The sequence below is a fragment of the Aulonocara sp. 'chitande type north' Nkhata Bay genome, linkage group LG16, assembly GCF_057382095.1.
Source record: "Aulonocara sp. 'chitande type north' Nkhata Bay isolate Kocher_YH1m ecotype deep benthic linkage group LG16, A_spYH_male_GT1.1, whole genome shotgun sequence".
Taxonomy (NCBI): Eukaryota; Metazoa; Chordata; class Actinopteri; order Cichliformes; family Cichlidae; genus Aulonocara; species Aulonocara sp. 'chitande type north' Nkhata Bay.
Genome location: NC_141359.1, coordinates 19,611,933 through 19,631,369, shown reverse-complemented (window position 1 = coordinate 19,631,369; position 19,437 = coordinate 19,611,933). Strand labels below are relative to the sequence as shown.

Sequence of the window (19,437 nt, the reverse complement as noted above, 5' to 3'; positions counted from 1 at the left end):
TCCAGTATCTGCAGTGTATCCACAGTTTTTGGCCAAATCTAATTAAAAACTGCTGACAGAAAGCAAACTAGCATAATGTAAGAACCAATCACACTGCAGCAGCATAATCATTGTCAGGCATCCTTTTCCCAAGTGTTAGGCATCCAAGCAGTGTATCCCTTGTGGTTTTCTTTTGACAAGCAGTCAACTTCTTTAAAAACCGAGCTAGTTTCCTTCCCCAGTTCTTTTAATAGACAGGGTTGAGACAACGACCCAGCTAGACGTTTCTAGCGCCTTCTGCTCACCTCTCATATTACTATTTAAGCAAACTTTGTTTCCAACCCAACAGACAGTCGACCTTACCCCAACCCCAGAAAAATCATGAATTGTGGATACAAACTTATTAAAACAATCTATATTTAATTTGCAAACTTATATTAGATTACAGAAAAAGGTATTTGGAAGAGTCAGTACACGTGTTGCTCAGTTTTAAAAGGGAGATCTTTGAAGGGTGTACATAAAGACCTATACAACCACACATTGTTACATCAATAATTTTTGTAGGTCTATCTTTACCACTGGCCTCTAAAGGAAACTATAAGCTACAATTGTTGTAGGATTCATATATGTAATTAACAAAGAAAGCTTATTTACCTAGGAGCCTGGGTTATGAAAGTCTTTACCTCGCTGCTGCCATTATTTTGTAAACACTACCAAGGCATTAACAGGGCGGTGATGGAGAATTCCTCAACTCTGGAATACAAATAAAACTAGCAAAGAAGATCAGGAAAGCAGCTGCCTACGGAACAGAAGGAAGCCAGCCCAAAAACAATCGGGAAACCATTTCAAATTGCTCAGAACACAAAACCAAAACAAAACAAACAAAGCATGACGAGATGTGATGGAGCCCCATACTGTGATGCAGTGGCATCTGTGTTAAGCCATTCCGAATCCATGGTGTTGCACTAACAACACATCTCACAGCAGACACTTTGGCCACCTTGGAACATTTTGATCATGTCTGCCATATGCAACTGCAGAAAAAAAAATTATAAGTCAAACGGGTACATTATACATTCTCCAACAGCAGTAGGCCTTAGAGTTGCTTTTTAGTGGGATGGCTTATTAAGAAGTGGATTAGACAAAGACTTCAGGTGGCAGGGACAAAGACTACAGTTCCCTTGGACGACACCTCCCACTGAGCTGTGGTGCAGGTGACTCAGGAGCAGAAAAAGGTGGGTGCAAACACCTCTGTTCTTTTAATTTTCATCGACACCCCTGAGAAAGCCAGACAGAAATACAGGTAAACAGGGCGGAGGGGAGAAAAGAAAAAAAAAAGCACACACGACAGTGGACTAAATTCCCACGGTGAGGGTGGTTTTGAAGACTGTGCTTGTTGGAGTGGCGAGGTGTAGGGAGGTTAGTCTTCATCGTCATTCTCATCGTACTCATCCTCATCGTCGTCATCCCCCATGTAAGACACTGGAGTCTCCACACGAGACCCGCTGTAGTGAGAATCGTTTGAACTGGACGCCATGGTGCCATCAGTGCAGCCATCACTGCATAAGAGGATGGGGAAATGTTAGAAAAAGCAGTGTGCACATTAGAGCTACATCACATTTAGCAACTCTTACCTGTTTGCAGGGTAACGGGCTCCATTAGCAGAGGAACCTCCAGTGATGTAGACGTTACTGATGGGACCTTTGGCCATTTCTGGATAAAGAGAAAATGAATTAGAATGAAGACCTTCGACTATTTGCAGACCTGAGTGGGGATAAGAGATATAGAACAAAGGGATTCAGAAAGCACAATCAGATTCTTGCCTACTTTAACTGCAGATGAAGACTAACCCTTTGAAGCAGTTTCTGTCTAAGCTTGTTTTTCTCACCTCTCACTCTAGACCGAGTTGACGAGTTTGTAAACGTGTAGCTGTTTTTCACTCATTTTCAGAAAATGCAGACCTGGTAGTTAGGGCAGATCATCATACCATAAGTCGCACTGGAGGTTTTTTTTATTTTTTTTTTTTTATTTATTTTCTTTATAAAGTGTCCCAAGACCCTGCCCTCCAAAGCTGCGATCCCCAACCTTTTTTGCACCACAGGGGAAAAGACCCAGGGAAACAGAGTTAACGATAAAAATGATTAAAAAAACAAAAACGATAGAAACTAATAAAAACTCTGAAAACCATAAGTTTCCCACCTGAGCCTCAACTCTTGCGGCCCGGTACCAAATGACTCACGGACCGGTAGCGGTCCGTGGCCCAGGGGTTGGAGACCGCTGCTCCAAAGGGTCTTGGTCCAATTGTTTGGTCCCCATCCAAGTGTGATTACTGTGTTCACAACTGCACCAAGTACCAGGGGCGTAATTTCCAGGGGGGGTAGGGGGGCCGAACTCATAGGGATATTGGTCACTTACCTATAACATAAGGCTCTAGAGCTTTGGGCACCAGGCTACGTGCGATTTTCAGATCCTCTGGAGAACACTTTCCCACCTCCAAGCCGCAGGCCATGCCCATACGTTTTAGCACCTCGATGTCATCGTGGATCTCAAACATGCTGTCGAAGTTAAACAAATACTCGAACCTGAAGAGTGGAAAAATGGGAAAGGGTCAATTATCCAAACAAGTGTTCGTTCTAATTTTAAAGAAGATCATGGGTACCAAATCAAGGACAGCATACTGAATAGAATAGAACATGGGTCCCATTTTCAACACCTTTGGCTAAGAAGAAATTAGCCAAAGGTTCTTCAGTATTTTAGTTAGCCCGTTGAGGACAGCTACTAGTATTCCTTTCAAAATAAAGTTAATCTACAAAGCGGGGATTAGCTTAGATCAGGGGTGTCGAACTCCAGGCCTCAAGGGTCGGTGCCCTGCAGGTTTTAGATGAGTCCTTGATCCAACACAGCTGATTTAAATGACGAAATTACCTCCTCAGCATGTCTTGAAGTTCTCCAGAGGCTGGTAATGAACTAATCAGTTGATTTAGGTGTCCTGATCCAGGGTGATATCTAAAACCTGCAGGACATCGGCCCTTGAGACCTGGAGTTGGACACCCCTGGTTTAGTTGCATGTGGGAAGGCCTCATATTTACTTCTTCAAGTCAGCCACTAATCCTATACACACTGAAATGTTGAGTTAAAAATGAGGAGATTCTAGTTATTGTTATAATGCACATCTTGATACCACACTATAATGGCTTTGCACTGACAGAAGGCTTCCAAGCCTCTTTTAGCTTATTTGCCAAGAACCAGAACACAATTAACCTGCAATTATAGTTGAGTTTCCCACCTATGCAGCTCCAAGGTATTACATACAATCATGTCACATGGCTAGAAAAAATAAAGCAGCTTATGTGGCTGACGGGCTGTTGTCAAGTACATGTTGTTCCGCAACTATTTATTAAAGCCCTAATAAATACAGCCCGGTGAAGCACTACCAGCGCCTCGATGAAAATGTGAACACCTCCCCCACTTTTTGGATAATTTCTTTCCCCCCCCCCCAGTTACAAATTATTCCAAGTGCCAGCATTTTAAATAACAGAGCTGATGATCACACACTTGTCATTGGAGATGCTGCAGTCAATGACAGTTTTCTTGCTGGTGTTGACAATAATGAAAGGAAGGTGGATGATGGAGTTGGGAGGTGGAGGTCGGTTTGCCTGCTGCTCTGTCTGCCTATTCCTCTGAACCAGGTTCTTAAAAGCTATTTGCTGTAAGACAAGATCAAAGACAAGTTAAAACTCAAACAGCTGCAAAGAACTAAGTGTAGCACTACAGCATTCTTGGATATATTTATGCTTTTTTTTTTTTAAATACTAATTTTTTCTTTTACATTGTAACAATTTTAAGTTGCCATTTTGCATGTGCTACTTGCATATATAGAGATTCAATGAGAAGAACTTCTGTTTATTACTGATTCATTATGATCCAGCATCACAAAAAGAGACAAAACGCAGACAAAAGCAATCTAAAGAGGCCAATCAGTTTGTGGGGTATTTATGAAGCGTCTTCTGCAGCCCTGATGCACAATTACCACTATAAAGACTATAATTGTAGCCCCCCTTTGATCACACAAGTACCAGCACTCAAATCCAACCTGCAGTATGAGCTCCTGAAGCTGTGATTGTTTCTGCTTAATCCTCTCCAGCCGCCTTTGTCTCTCCACCTACAGTTGAAATAAAAGCGTTTTAACACTGGTAACAAAAGCAGGAGTGACTGTCTTCGCTGTGCGTTTCTACCTCTAGGTTTTGGCACTCTTGCGCTGAGTTGGTGGGTAGACCAATCCACTTGATTTCTTTTTTCTCTTTAGAAATAATGTTCATGGCCATAAGCACGTTAAGTGCATCATAAACGCGTCGCCGAATGTTCTTCTGGTCATACACATGCTGAAATGAGAGAGAAAAAAAAAGACGCAATTCAAAACATTAAAAAATATATCTTAGAATTAAAATATCTTCATCAGGAGTAATCAGTCTGCATCACTGAGACAGTATCACACAGCGGCAGTGCTCACTGAGTCATTCGGTGACATGTGGTTGTCTGATGAGCTGAATTCTGCCACCAGTTCATCTGCCACTTCATTGTACGTGGTCACTCCTTTCTTCTGCACCTTCTCGCACACCTTCATGGAAAAATGCCTCAAGCCCTTCCCATTCTTTTCCCCTTTCTTCCCACGTTTTCTGCAAACATAAAAACAAACAAAAAAACGAGCCCACGTCACTATGAACACAAACACACTGATGTGTGGCAATCTGGCATTCACTTTTCTTTTTTTTTTATTATTGCTATGAATAGCTATCAGACTTGACCCATTCTAAAATGCTTAGCTTAATCTGGACAGAGCTCACCAATAATGTCCCAAGCTTAAAATCTTAAGGGCAATTTGAAGCCTTACCCTGATGACCAAGGAGAGGCATCGGCTGGTTGACTCTGTGTGAGGAACTGGGAACTGGGTGTGTGTGGACTGTTTACCAAAATGGTGTTCGATACGGTAGGCCTCTGGGGTGTTCCAATCACCTACAGGAAGACCACAGAGAAGAGAAAGAACACACACTGATAGTCATGCTTTTGTTGTCATCAACAATGAGTTTCTCCTCTAAAACCTCATGTACTCAAATCTTGACATGTAATATTTCTTCTAAAGCCTCACACTTAAATATTTTATGTTTAACTACAAGAACCAATTCACACTGAACATAAACTCAAGGTGGGACTCTGTTCACTCTCTTTAGGACGCGCATCTTCTGCTGATTTCTGTCATTTTGAGGATACCTTGCAGAAAGCTATAACTACCCTCAGTGCAATAAGGAATGATTTAAATACATTTGGCCTTGCATTAGATAGCTGACAGGTGAAGCAGTAAAGTTAAATGACAGTTATTTCATTTGACAGAATTTGACTTTGTAAGCAAAATATTTGGTTTGTCATGAAAATCATCATTGGCGATTGTTTGAATACAGCTTTAAGGGAGAAATAAGACATTTTTAGAATTTCAGTCATTTATGATGACTAATAAAAACCTGATGCTGAATTGGGCTGATGACAGTTAAAGACACAGCTTTAAAAAACTGCATCCCTAACAGCAATGTGAGGCATCTTGAAGACGGGTGATCTATTCCTTTAGTAAGGTGATATCTAAGCTGATTTCCGTTATGTATACATTCCTTGTACATAATGGGATGATGGGTGTAATCCTGCTGACTGTAGAGTTGATGAGCTTAGGATCAACTGCCTCCAGCTACCCTCTCCCCGGTCACCTCACAATGATAATGGAGGGGGCTTATACAACATTCATATAAAGCAGAGTAAAACCCTACAAAAATTCATCTAGCTAATATTTAGCAGAGCCAAAGCATTCTTTAAATTTGCTGAGGGTTTCTTAAGAGAAAAGAAACCACATAATGCTGACTTAACAGGACCTCACTCACCATGTGTGGCACATTTTGCATGTGTGTAGCGACGTTCACATTGGATGGCCCAAGGGTTTTGGGTAGTAGCTGTTTGGCCACAGGGGCAGCTGTGGGCTGGACAGTAACCAAGGACAGGACACCTTATAGGAGACATGAGAAGATCATTAATGAGGGAAGCTTTTGAATGAAACACCATTGCCCCCTATTGTCCACCTACCAACAAACAGCTCTGCTGCCTCTTAAACTAGACTGTACATGTTGCTTAGAAAGCCCTGCATATCACATATGCACAATTTCTGTAAAATATACATAAAATATACCTTTACTAGGGCTCAGATTCTGATCGATGAAAACCTTTAGCTCTCCATTGGTTTCAATTAGACCAGCCTGTAAAAGAGAACAACTTAATATACTACAGAAACCAAAGAATTGAAGACGAGTCAAGTTAAACAAACTCCATACAGTAGAAGCTACTTTTGGCTGATGCCTTATTTACGAATGGTCACCGCAGCGAGTTGCACAAGTTTGATTTGTCACAGTTTTAACGCCGGATGCCCTTCCTGATTCAATGGAACTATGTCACCTTCCAGGACCTAACAGGGGATCTTTTGTAAGGCAAATGTATAAACCACTCCACTATGAAGTCACTAAACAAATCCCACAGTCTATTTAAAGAGAAAAAGAAACGAAAACACTACAAGACTAAGTGCAGCCAGTAAACTGAAGGACCCAAATTAGCTACAGTACTTAAGTGACACCGCAGAAATAGCCTGATGTTTCTCATGAAACCATGTATATATTTACTTACATCTTTAGCCATGATCCCAAAGGACCGAAAAGAGGTATGCTTTAGGTTAAAAAGACTTTTCTTCTGCCAGTCACTATTCAGACCCCTGCAAACAGAAAGAGAACAAACTATTACTTAAATAATGACAAAATTGCAGTTTGACCCAAACATTATATTTCCCAATACTGTTTCCCAAGCTAAGCTGTGTTTCACTTTGTTTTGGAGAGGAAATTTAAACTTATTTCTGAAGTAAGGCCCATCTGGTCTGCTTGCTAAGAGCACATTGTAGAAAGCTAACTACATCACCAATGTTAGCGTCACTGTTTGTTTTATTATCCAAAATGCGCAGACATGTACGCTTCTCACACCAATCTCACGTGAACGAGCCACCGAGCAGTACTTTTAAGTGTTCTTTTTATGCAGGAAACCATATTAAGCCATCCCTTGATGCTCACAACTTTTACTACGCTAAGTGTGCACAAGGCCTACTTCAGGTACCGAGCACGTCCGGAGGAGAGGCACCGTCCAACTTCTGCTACAGGTCACGCAAACAAGCGAACTTTATCACAACAGCGCTAAACTGATAATGTCGCAACAGAGAAGGCACTATATGGCTCCAGGCACTGTGGCTGCATGATACTGTAACAGCGGTCATATTATATGTCGATTAGCACGAACAATCTTTTGTTGGACGCAGCTAGCTGCTAACAGCTAGCGGTAGACCCAGCTTGCTGGTCTTAGCTTACTAGTTAGCTCCTGCACGCTCTGAGACGATTCATGTAGAAATGTTGCGATTATTGGTTCCGTGCTGCAGATCCCAGCTACACTTCAGCATGGGTTAACACTTAAAATAGTGAACGTGCCTTTCGCACGATGAATGAGCTTCACTGTGGTGACTGTATGCGCTTACGAGTGCACTCTGTCTCCTCGACGGCTGTTGTTGTTGGCATTTGAGAATGGAGGAAGAGGAGGTCTAAATCCCCACTAAACAGGAAACAAACTAAGAAATGTCGAGATACTTTTTAACAATTATATAGTTAATTTGAAGTACGAAATAATGTATTCACATTGAGTATTTCACTTTTAAGCTTATTTTTTAATACAACAAGCCATGACAGGATTTGCATAACTTGCTGTGTGCTAGCTGTACAAAGAGTGATCGTTTCCAAGTCAAAGAGACTGAAAAAGTAAACAAAGTTTGCCATCGATGCCAGCAAGGTGGATTTTATCCAGACGATAAATTTTTTTGCCACAGTTAACCACAACTTCTAAAATACCAGTTGCAGGTAGCCATATATACTCCGTGAGTTGATTGCGTTTTATTGTCAACCGCTGACCTCCTTTTGCCAGTGTAGTAACCAGTATCAAAACACATAGCTAACTAATGAATAACACGCTTTGTTGTCTGGAAGTTACATTTAAACCCTCGACTTATTAGTATTACCATTATTATTATTATTCCACGCATTTAATCGCGTAACCTTTCTTATTTGTTCTTAATAAAACACGAAGAGCCTTACGAATACTTTCCTGACGCTAAATTCACAGAAAGGTGGCCATTTTGAGGTGTCTAAAACTTAAATATTAGTTTTTATAAGGTTCGCTTCCAAACGAACTGTTGCATATGGATCCAATACAAGTACGTTACTGTAATCAGGTCGATTACAATCATCATGAACCGCAAAAACTAGCTTTGCTCTTCACTTCGTTACCGTCAGCTACATGCCGTAAGTTAGCGACTTGAAAGAGGATATATTAAATGCAATGCAAAAGGTACTTTACTTTATTATTAAAATGTTTATTTTAACACTGAGCTAGCTCGCGATTGCACTTCAAGAAGTAGGTGCTTCAGCGCTTTGTTAGCCCACTGACTAGCTAGTGGGTTAGCACAGAAGCTAAACCCCAGCTGTCATCGACAACCCCAGAATTAGCTACAAGTTTACCTCGACGGTTAGCTTTGTATTTATTGGCGGTAACATTTTTTTTCCTATATACTTAACAAACAATAGACGGTCATACAGATATTTAACGTCAGTGCTATCATATGCGTCAGCTGAGTGACAAGCTGCAGTTGAGTAGATGCTGCTTACCGGTGCACCTTACAGGTTAACAGATCGCTCGCTAGCCTTTCCTATCGACTTTCCGTTAGCCTTGCTACAGCAGCGTCTCTCACAATCTGATCTTGGCGGTGCCTCGCTTTAGTGGAGCTTGATTGGACAGCACGAATGAGACGAAAGCAAAGCGGTCAAAATAGTTCATGCCCACAACCTGGAGCTCTTTGGATTGGTGGATACCAGAGCCCTCGTGATACATGTAGCGCCGTCTGCTGCACAGGAGTGCGCCATAAAAAATGTGTTAATATGACAAGACGTGAAATAAGTAAGGGGTCAGAGTATCGAAGGTTTAACACAAAGTTAGTTAATCTCCAGGGATGCAAATCTGTTCAGTTAGGAAGCCATGAGTCATTGTGAAACAATTTCACCTGATTTGGTGCAAATAACAGTGATAGCAAGTGCACTGGAGAGGTCTTAACACTCACTTTTGTCACTGTTAGTGAGCCATCGTACAAATGCAGGAGATTTTCTTTGCCCCCACTCCACACACACACACACACACACACACACACACACACACACACACACACACACACACACACATATGAATTTGAATACAATCCACTCACAAAGGACTACAACATACATTTGTAGTGTGAAGGTGGTTCAATTCCAAAATATCATTTAAATGCAAAATAGCTCTTGAGAACTATCAAAATAGCATTTTTTTTCTCTTGCCAAATTCTCAATAACTAATTTATAACAGTTAAAAATAGTTATAAATCCACTTTTTTTTCTTGTTTTGATTTTGTTCATCATCAACTTATATTATATATTAAAGAAGAGTCATTACGCACTGCAACCCTATGTGCAGCCTAAACAGTGAGTGACTTGACAAAAAATCAGTGACACGATTGAGCTGCGTGTTAACACCGTGGTTAGATGAAAGGTCAGTTCTCTGTGATATATTTTGTATTTTTCCAGTCTTTTCTGAGTAGATTGTGTCATTCCAACCAATGCAAACCTTGATATTTATATTACCAAAATAGAAATTAATTTAAAAGTTTAATTCCTTTGTTTATATCTCTATATTTATTCTTGACTTTCACAGTCAACTATCAGCTTACATCCTTTTCTGAGAAAACTCTAATATCAGCACTGATTTGCAATCCTGTTACTGTACATATAAAACAAACATTTCAAACATGTTAAAAAATATATAAGATATTATATAAAGATAAACAACATTTCTGTGTAGTCCTGAGTATTTATTTGTCAGATGTATGACATAATCTACAAATAAAAGTAATACATCCGTTCAACCCCGTTATCTTGTGCAGACCTGTTACTCTCATTTAACCCTGTTACCATACAATTTTTTTTTAATAAAGTAGTCACAAATGTTTTTCTTCGCTCATAAGGGTTTAATCGTTTGCCTTTCTTTGCTTGAATTATCATATGAGTTGTGTATTTGTAACTCTTGAAAAGCTGGGCAAGGTAAACTTTCTCCATCCATAGATTCATCCATCCATCCATCCATCCATCCATTCATTTTCTTATGTGTATCTGGCACCAGGTTGTGGGGGCAACAGCCTAAGCAAAACTCCCTTTCCCTAGTTACCTTTTCCACCTTTTCCGGGGGAACACCAAGGCCTTGGTGTTCTTTGCAGAATTGTTTTAATTCAGCGACGTTGGAGGGTTTCAGAGCATTAATGGCATGTTTAAGGTCATCACAAAGAATCTCAATCGGCTTTAAGCCCGGACTTTGACTAGGTCACTCCAAAAACGTTTTTGGATGTTGTCTTTTTTGTTTGTTTGGGGGGTGGATCGTTGTCCTGATGCATAAACCAATCCTCTGATATCATTTTTTTTTTTTGAAATCCTGTATTAGTTTTATGTCAGATGTAATGGGACTCAAACATTCCAATAAGTGGAACTTTTGTCTTGTCAGTCCACAGAATATTTTCCAAAAAGTCTTAGGGATCATCAAGATGGGGTTTTTTTTTGGCAAATGTGAGACTAGCCTTTGTGATCTTTTAGGTCAGCAGTTTTTTTCTCCTTGGAATTTTTCTGAATTAACTTTAGTAATTAGTTCTTCTTGAGGCTTCATTCCTACAAGACTGTGTGTTTTTCCTTCCCACTCTCACCAAGCACTTGCTCAAAGTGTGCACTTGCTTTGATTTTTGAGGTTTCTCTTTATTATTGTAGGGTCTTTACAATGTAAAGCACCTTGAGGTGATTTATGTTGAATGTTGAAGTTATGCAAATCTTACTGTTGAATCATAAACCTTAACTGAGACAAGTGAGGCCAGCAGTTCTTTAGAGGTTGTCTTGGGTTATTTTGTAACCTCCTAGATGAGTCGTTAATGCAGTCTTGGAGTAAATTTGGTAGGCCGGCTACTTCTGGGAAGGCTTGCCACTGTTCCAGGTTTTCTTCTTTTATGCATAATGGCTTTCACCATGGTTCATTGGAGTCCTAAAGCTCTAGAAATTACCTTGTAACCCCTTCCAGACTGATGGATGTCACTGAATTTGTTTCTTATCTGTTCTGGAGTTTCTTTAAATGGTTGCATGATGTTTTGATGTTTGAGGTCTTTTACCCTACTTTACTTTGTCACACAGGTTTTATTTACGTGATTTCTTGATTCAATAGGTCTGGGATGCGACTTGTATTAAAAATATTTAAACTTTACTATTCCAAAGCTAGTTATCTTATTCAGTAAACACTGTAAGCATAACCCAATACATTTCCAAAGCACTACAAACAATACTCTAGATTTTTTTCTTGCTAATATAGCCATATTCATTAATGGTTGCTATCAAAATAGGTCTTTTTCACAATAACCACTTTGACATCTCATACCACAATAAGCATGTAAGTGTTAAACTCAATTATAACCCTGTTATATTCAGTCTATCAGTCGTTCTAGTGAGCTGGCAAGCACAATAAACCCTGACCCTTCTAAATGGAGCAGTGCCATGATGAATGTTATTACACCTGTGCTTACCCTGCAATGGCATTTCAGAAAGGCTGCTCTGACTTTTTTTTTTTTTTTTTTTTTTTTTTTTTTGAGGCTTTGGGTCACCTAACAATCTTGGATGTCTACAACAGTCGTTGTTTTAATGCAGTTTAAATAAATTTCTTCGGTCAGCTGTTCATATGTCTGCCACTAACAGAGCAAGGCAGGTGTGATGTGCCGTGAAGGAGGATTACTGATGCTGTGTTTTACAGTGTGTATTGTGTTGCGGATGGTGTGTGAGGATGTTGGCAGTCAACAAGTGTGTGTCTGTGTGTGTAGCGGGTGAAGGGTGGGGTTGAGTTTTATTTTTAACAGTGCTGAATGCAGTTTTGAGGGAGTTTTCCTGTTTGTGTATTACACTTGGTATAACATCGTATTTGAAAGTGTCGTTTTAACTCTCTTTGCGCGACAAATACTTGCACAAGCCCATATTTTCTAATCAAATAAGCGCAAATAATGCAAATATCAAACGGAGCCTTTACCGCAGACCTCATCTTTTTTATGCAATCCGGCGACTTCCGCGCATGCGTATAATGAACGACAGTCGGACTACCAAACTGGTCAAACAGCGGGTGTAAAAATGGTAGGTAACCAAAATAAACACAAACCCAGGCATTGGATTTAATGCCAGTAAGGTTTGCTTACAAGACTATTGTCGTGGTATTAAAGTACATGATGTGTCGCGTTTTGGCAAGCGTACAGTGGCCATTTACTCGTGTTCGTTGCTATTACAGGGAAGGTCAGTTGGATATTTTAAGAGCAGCTAGCATTAGCTACACGTCCCTTTTTGGCAGTCTGGTAACTTCGGCTGTGAGCAGGTCAGCCGCTGGACCTCAAAGACACACACACACAGGGCCGTTTGAGTTAAGTCCCGGCTAACGCGTAACCACAATGACAGTCTGTTCCCGTGATATTAACCCCATCGTTAATGTCAGAGAGAGAGGCTAACTCAGCTAACGTTAGCCAGTGCAAGTTACTAGCTGGTGTTTGTGAAGACAATGCTAACCCAACGTTACCCTCCTGTAACAGAACAATAATCCGTGCTGCCAGAGCAGCAAACCGGGGCAGACACATGACTTCATACATCGTTATTGACTACATCAGTAATGGAGTTATTAGCAGCTCGGTGAACTCAGGTTGAGGACATGCTGATCTTCAGTGAGGTGTTCAGACGCTGCAGCTAGTTGGAGGACATGGCATAGGATGGTGATTTTTTATTTATTTATTTTTTGCAAAAATAGACAGAACTGTTTAAAAGCTTTTCTAACCTTTTGGATCAGAATACAGCATCACAAATATTAGGTAGACTTGTCCTCAAACGGTCCACAATCCCAAACTTATTCGTTTTATTTTCATAGTAGAAATTAGACTTTGGAGCTGCTAAAATAACTTTTGGCAATTTTTTCTTTTAGATTTATGGCTTTAATGATTGATTGCTGGTTAATTTCTGCTGGAGAGGAGATGGTAGTTGCACACTAGCACAAGTATCTCTGGAAAGGTTTGGTCTAAGATATGATAAAAACTTGTTATATGGCTGTCTATAATTCAGTGGTGTATTATTCTAAATGAACATTACTGATTTTAGCCAAGAGAAGTGCACACTGAGTAATTTCTTTTGTTCCTCTGTCCATAATGAATTAAAATCACCTTATAAGTATTTATGTAATGAAAGTGCACTCTATATTTTTATGTAAGGGGTATTTGTTGAGTATTTCTGGTGGGGGGCGGCTTGTGTTTCACTCCAGACTTGTTGCACCTCTGGGTCCTTGTGATGGCATCCTATGTCCCTACTCATGTTACAAGTATGAATGTAGTTATCTGAGGGGCCCTCCAAGGTACAGCATGTGCTTTGAGAATCCATAACAACCCCTTTCAGAAAAACCCACCTTGTTTTTGGAAAGGACGTCATTACTACCAGCGCGTCTTGTCTCAAAATTTGTAGCGCGTTTGTCGGCGTGACTGACTAACCTTTTGAAATATGTGCCGGAGTATTCCTGAGCGTGTCCCAGTCTTTCTTCCTGTTGCCTGAATGCCTGTGGAGTTTTATGTTTCGCTGTGTGTTTTTGTCTGTGTGTCGCTCTGCATTTGTGTGGTTCTGTCTGTACTGACTGGTTTGATTGCACCGGTGCCTGACAGCCCCTGTCCTGTACTTGTACAGCATAAGCTGAAGTCTTCGCAGAGGGACAAGGTACGGCAGTTCATGTCCTTCACACAGGCTGGGGAGAAAACGGCCGTGTACTGTCTCACACAGAATGACTGGAAACTAGAAGTTGCTACAGACAACTATTTTCAGAATCCAGAGCTTTACTGTAAGGAATCCATGAAAACCTCAGTAGACCGTAAGAAGCTGGAACAGCTCTACAATCGCTACAAAGGCAAGTAGGATCTTAAAATACAGTGTTTAAGGCTGTAATTTTGTTTACAAGAACAGTGTAAAGATCCTTATTCCAGAAGAGTTACAGACACTGCTTGCTTGAGTATTTCGAGTGAAACTGTGTTTTTGTCTTGATAGATCCCCAGGATGAGAATAAGATTGGTATTGATGGGATCCAGCAGTTTTGTGACGACCTCTCACTGGATCCAGCCAGCATCTCTGTGCTGGTTATTGCGTGGAAGTTTCGTGCCGCCACTCAGTGTGAGTTCACCAAGAAGGAGTTTATGGATGGAATGACCGAGCTGGGGTGAGTGTTGACATGAACGGCACGTGACACGCTCTAAAGTGGGACAAAAACACTCTTACTGAAGTATCTACGCATGGCGGTTCTCTTAGTGTTGCTCCAGGGAGGGAAGGCTGTCTATTTATACATCCGCCCACAGCCTGGGTATACTGTGTCTTCGTGGAACGACTCAATGAAACAGTTGCAGTGTTTTGACTTTTGAGGCTCAGGTGTCCGAGTAGGCTTTCAGGGCACTGAATGTTAGAACAGTTTTGTTTGTCCATGTGTTGTGATTTGTGTATGTGCTGCTTATATTTTCTTTTCTTTTCTTTTTTTTCTAGGTGTGACAGTCCAGAAAAACTGAAGGCACTTTTGCCAAGATTAGAACAAGAGCTAAAAGATAGTGGAAAGTTCAAGGACTTCTATCAATTCACCTTTAACTTTGCCAAAAATCCTGGCCAGAAGGGTCTCGGTAAGTTCACGGATTGTGACCTAACAATAGATTTTTGACTAATATTATAGATTCACAAACATCTGAACAAAGTTGTCTCATTTGTGTAGATTTGGAGATGGCCGTAGCCTACTGGAACCTGGTCCTTTCGGGACGATTTAAATTCCTCGATCTTTGGAATAGATTCCTTTTGGTGAGTCAAAGGAGTAAAACTGGGCACGATGGACCCTGAATTTTTGCTTATTAAGAAATCCGTAATGTTGATTTTTATTGGCAGGCGCAGTGTTTGGATATTTGGGGCATTATTTAAAAAAAAAAAGTGCAAATTATTTTTTATTTTTGTTTGTTTTTACACTGATGTATGTATACAGATTTTAAATGTGAGGAAGGAGCTGTGTTCTAAGAGCTGAGATACTACTACTGGTATTTTTAAGAGAAAAAGGTCAGGTGATGTCCTCATTACACCTAAAAAGGTGTTCACTTTTCCCCAAAAAGTCACCAAGATTGTAATTCTTTTTAAACCTTTTTAAGTGGCATTTTATTTGCTCCAGAATAAAATGTGTGTGTGTTTTTTTTGTTTTTTGTTTTAAATCAGTTAGCCAAACTTTAAGCCATTTTAATCCTCTAATTAAGGAGGAATCCATTCTAGAGGCCTGGGCCATTATTCCGTTAGATACCTACGTGATCACAAAAACTAGTGGGCAAAACCAGATTGTTTCCACCATGATGTTTCCACCAACCCTGCACTTTTCAAGAATCTTAGTCCGAAGTAGAGATGGACCGATCCGATATTACGTATCGGTATCGGTCCGATACTGACCTAAATTACTGGATCGGATATCGGAGAAAAATAAAAAATGTAATCCGATCCATTAAATATCACGAAAGCACCTCACAAAACTTGCAACACGCTGTAACTCACCTCAGAACGTTAGCATCACGTGATAGAGCGGCTGTGGCATGCGGGACCTGTCGGTGGTCTGGATAGCATTTGGAGCTTCGCTAGCAACCCGGCATTTCATCTCCGACAAAGTTATCCCGAGAGAAGTAAAGCAAGTGTGTAAGTCCATCTCTGAATGTTTGTAAAGCATTCCTGCATTAAGCTTAACAAACGATATATGGAGCGACTGCCTCTTCTTGCTGCTACTTCAATCATGAAACTGCTTAACGATCAGCTGATCGGCTTTTCTGTCGCGAGTCCGTCTCTCTGGTTTGTTTTTGGCCCACTTTGCACCAGAAAGAGGAAACCAGCGGCTGAACAACAGCAGCACGTTTAAGCTTGATCAGCTGTTGTTAGAATTTATTTAATATTACTTTCTACTCCAGGATCTTTTTCTACGTAGCTGACGCTGGTAACTGTGCAGGGGCGGATCTAGCAAAGTTTAGCCAGGGGGGCCGATAGGGCATGAACAGGAAAAAGGGGGCACAAAGACATACTTTTCTTTCTTATTCTCATTTAAAATGTCTAGCTTTTAATAAATAATTATCTGACACCCAAAGTTTTAATTTGATGCAAAATAAATAGAAGTCCATTACTGTATATAGTAACTATTAAGTCTAATATATATACCCTAGTAAGCTATAGTACTTTTTCCTTTGGGAAGGTACCATCTGTGCAGTCTGCAATTTTGTTGAAGAAAGATGTTGAATCTATTTAATATTTCTTGAAAAATAATTGATTTCTGTGCATTTTTTTTTCACACTGCATCAAATTAAGGTTGGTTACGTCGATTAAGCATCATGAGGTGGAGCGTGAGGGGTGGTTCCCTATTTTTTATTTATTTATTTTTGTTGTTGCTGGGAGTTGGAACCCTATTAGTTAGGCTGCTTAATATTTATGCTAAGTACTCTTTAAAATACCAGAATAGGGAGGATGGTGTAGGTTTAAGTTTATTAGATTGATCAGTATTGCTGAACTATGAAACATTTTTTTTTGCATACAGGTATAACAGAATAGCTTTAGTGTAGTTGTTGTTTTAAACTTGAGTATGAACTTATACAAAATGCAGCAAGATATTTAAAAAACAGTTTTGTTGATTAAAAAACACTATATCGGATTCATATCGGTATCGGCAGATATCCAAATTTATGATATCGGTATCGGTATCGGACATAAAAAAGTGGTATCGTGCCATCTCTAGTCCGAAGCAGGTGTAAAAGTCCAAATTCAGACCATTTCTGCCGACAGCTTAGTCAACACAGCACATTACATTAAAGTACCAGTGGCGTAATGTTTGAGGCAAACAGACATTTAGATGTCAGAGTTATTCAGATAACATAAGCAGGCTGCTGCCAGGGGGGTGATTGAGTGGTTTCAACTTTTAGGAGTTATCTTTTTGAACATACTGAAGAGCTGTACCATGACTTGCAGTTTTTTGTTTGGTTTTTTGGACCACAAGCCTGCAGCTGTCCGACAAAACTACACCCACTCTGGCAACTTAAACAGTTATATACTGCTAATAAAAATCTGCCTAGCTGTGCTGGTTTGAAGGGATTTCTTTTCAAAGAAACATCTTTGTTTGGTTTTTCCACTTTTCTTTGCATCGTTTCATTAACAGAGGCTGTCTGAGTTAGTGTATGATTTATTGTGCTCGTTATTTCTTTCCTAGCTCTCTTATTGCTTGTTATAAAGTTGGACTTGGCCGTCTGTGTGTTCTTGCGCTGCCTGCACAGCTCTTAATTTTCTTATTTCTGTGTCAGTAATGGCAATTTTGTTTACTTTGATCCTCCAAATCTACTCCAAAGCAGAACTGACAAATTAGGCGGACATCAGGAGAATGTTACAGATTTTTTTCTTTTATTGAGCGTAAAGTCCAGTCTCAAGACTGCTTTTCAGAAATACTGACTTAGGTGTTTGGACCAGGCTTAGCAAAGTACAGTTGGTGCAACCTGTCCCTGGTGTTTTGGTTGAAACAGAACTCTAGAATTCAGTCCATCAGTTATTTACAGTGACAAAAAAATCTATTATTAAAGATGGAAGGAAATGAAAACATGTGAAGCTGTTTCTGTACCTGTGAATTTACCAGGACTCGTTCGTTTCAGGAACACCATAAACGATCTATCCCAAAGGACACATGGAACTTGTTGTTGGACTTTGGCAACATGATAGCAGACGACATGTCAAACTATGATGAGGAAGGTGAGCCGGCACAATCGATAATACATGCTTCATATTTAGCTCTCGTCCATCACTGTGACACTAACGATATTTCGGTGTTTCTCACCCAGGAGCTTGGCCAGTCCTTATAGATGATTTTGTGGAATTCGCTCGACCAATTGTAACAGGATCAAAACGCAAAACTCTCTAAATCTAATCCCGACTCTGGAAAACCAGAACATTGTTTCTTTTACAGTGACTTGATAGTTTTTTTTAAGACTTGTACAAAAGAGAAAAAAAAAAAGAAAATTGTAGACTTCAGAGTGAAAACCGAAGCACTTGAAACTGTCAGGAAACCACCTTTCAGGGAGCTGAGTATAAACTACGAGAACAACTGGCCACGTTTTCTGCCCTCTTGAGTCTGAGGCGTCATATGGACATTGCCAGATTCTCAGTATCCTGGATGCCCCTGTGCTCTGCTCCAGGAGGAGCACTACAGCCCCCATAGGTGGGCATAGACACAGCACTGAGAGGAGGTTCACTGGCTGCGTGTACTCTGAATGGACTGGAGAAGCTGTGTGTTTTAAGATTCTTCCTAGTCAACCGTGTCTCAAAGCTCTGAGTGACTGTGCAAAGTTCCCATGTCTTATTGTCTTATTCTAACCTTGGGACAGAGTGCTCACTACACCAGCACCAACAGAACTGTTGCAGTTTTTACTGTACATACTGTATCTATTGGGACAGTTTACAAAGAGAGCTATATGAAGAATAATATAAATATGTTCAATTTATAAATACAAAAGATGATTGTTTTATGTACAGTAAATGCTAAGTTCTCTAACGGGATGCCTCAATATTGTGGATGATATGCTGTTGGTTAAATTGTTAGGTGGCTCTGTTAAGTCATGGAATTGTGAGCTTCTCATCAAAAGCATGTTGAAACACATTTTACGTCACCCCTGGCTGGTTACACCAATACATTTTCACTAAAGTAAAGGCAGTACTTTAATTTAGGTCATGGATATTGGGTTGTGTTGTCTGAATAATCTCAGTGGGGAGTGGGTCTTGAATCCTAAATGTCACATAGTCGACTTTCTTTCAGAAGCAATTTTGTTTTTTATCAATTCATCACTTTGATGCGTTTTTTATGCTTAAACAACTGTTTAGCAGCACTTGAGAGAAATTCTGAAATTAGGAAACGACTGACCTTTAGGATTGCATGGCACATATCTGTGTGTTTAGGCAGTGCAAAGCCCTTAATACAGAAATCAGGACACTAAAGAGGGCGACAACAGGACGACAAAGTAAGCCTTAAGATTAAAAATCTGTCTGTTTGATATTTGTATTTCTGTTTAACCCCATCTGTTCAGTGTTCCTGAAGGTAGTGAAAAATAGAAAATATTGTTGATACATTGTGTAAGTAGCCTAATATTGTTCATTTACGAAAGATGAATAAAGCATGAGTTTTTCCATAATGATGTGTGTA

At 40.1% G+C, this 19,437-nt stretch overlaps 2 protein-coding genes across 9 annotated transcripts; one reads left to right on the top strand and one right to left on the bottom strand.

Moving 5' to 3' along the window:
• Positions 1–379: 379 nt before the first annotated feature.
• On the bottom strand, positions 380–8,989 carry tfdp1a (transcription factor Dp-1, a). Of its 4 annotated transcripts, none has more exons than XM_086267131.1 (12): positions 8,763–8,989; positions 6,694–6,778; positions 6,206–6,272; positions 5,904–6,025; positions 4,871–4,992; positions 4,490–4,655; positions 4,215–4,361; positions 4,073–4,141; positions 3,535–3,686; positions 2,395–2,561; positions 1,614–1,692; positions 380–1,538 (listed from the first exon to the last, which is right to left on the bottom strand). In XM_086267131.1, exons 2-12 carry the CDS (start codon positions 6,703–6,705, stop codon positions 1,400–1,402), a joined length of 1,242 nt encoding a protein of 413 aa, XP_086123257.1. In that variant the 5' UTR covers positions 6,706–6,778; positions 8,763–8,989; the 3' UTR covers positions 380–1,399. The 4 variants fall into 4 exon arrangements, with proteins under 4 accessions (XP_086123257.1, XP_086123259.1, XP_086123261.1 ...); XM_086267133.1 differs by lacking the exon at positions 8,763–8,989 and adding an exon at positions 7,583–7,628; XM_086267135.1 differs by lacking the exon at positions 8,763–8,989 and adding an exon at positions 7,536–7,621.
• dcun1d2a (DCN1, defective in cullin neddylation 1, domain containing 2a) lies at positions 8,331–19,426 on the top strand. 5 transcript variants are annotated; one of them, XM_086267139.1, is made up of 7 exons: positions 8,331–8,399; positions 13,905–14,121; positions 14,259–14,427; positions 14,745–14,875; positions 14,965–15,047; positions 17,897–17,993; positions 18,083–19,426. In XM_086267139.1, exons 2-7 carry the CDS (start codon positions 13,947–13,949, stop codon positions 18,160–18,162), a joined length of 735 nt encoding a protein of 244 aa, XP_086123265.1. In that variant the 5' UTR covers positions 8,331–8,399; positions 13,905–13,946; the 3' UTR covers positions 18,163–19,426. The 5 variants fall into 5 exon arrangements, with proteins under 5 accessions (XP_086123265.1, XP_086123263.1, XP_086123266.1 ...); XM_086267137.1 differs by lacking the exon at positions 8,331–8,399 and adding an exon at positions 12,098–12,329; XM_086267140.1 differs by lacking the exon at positions 8,331–8,399 and adding an exon at positions 12,352–12,564.
• The last annotated feature ends 11 nt before the right edge of the window (positions 19,427–19,437 follow it).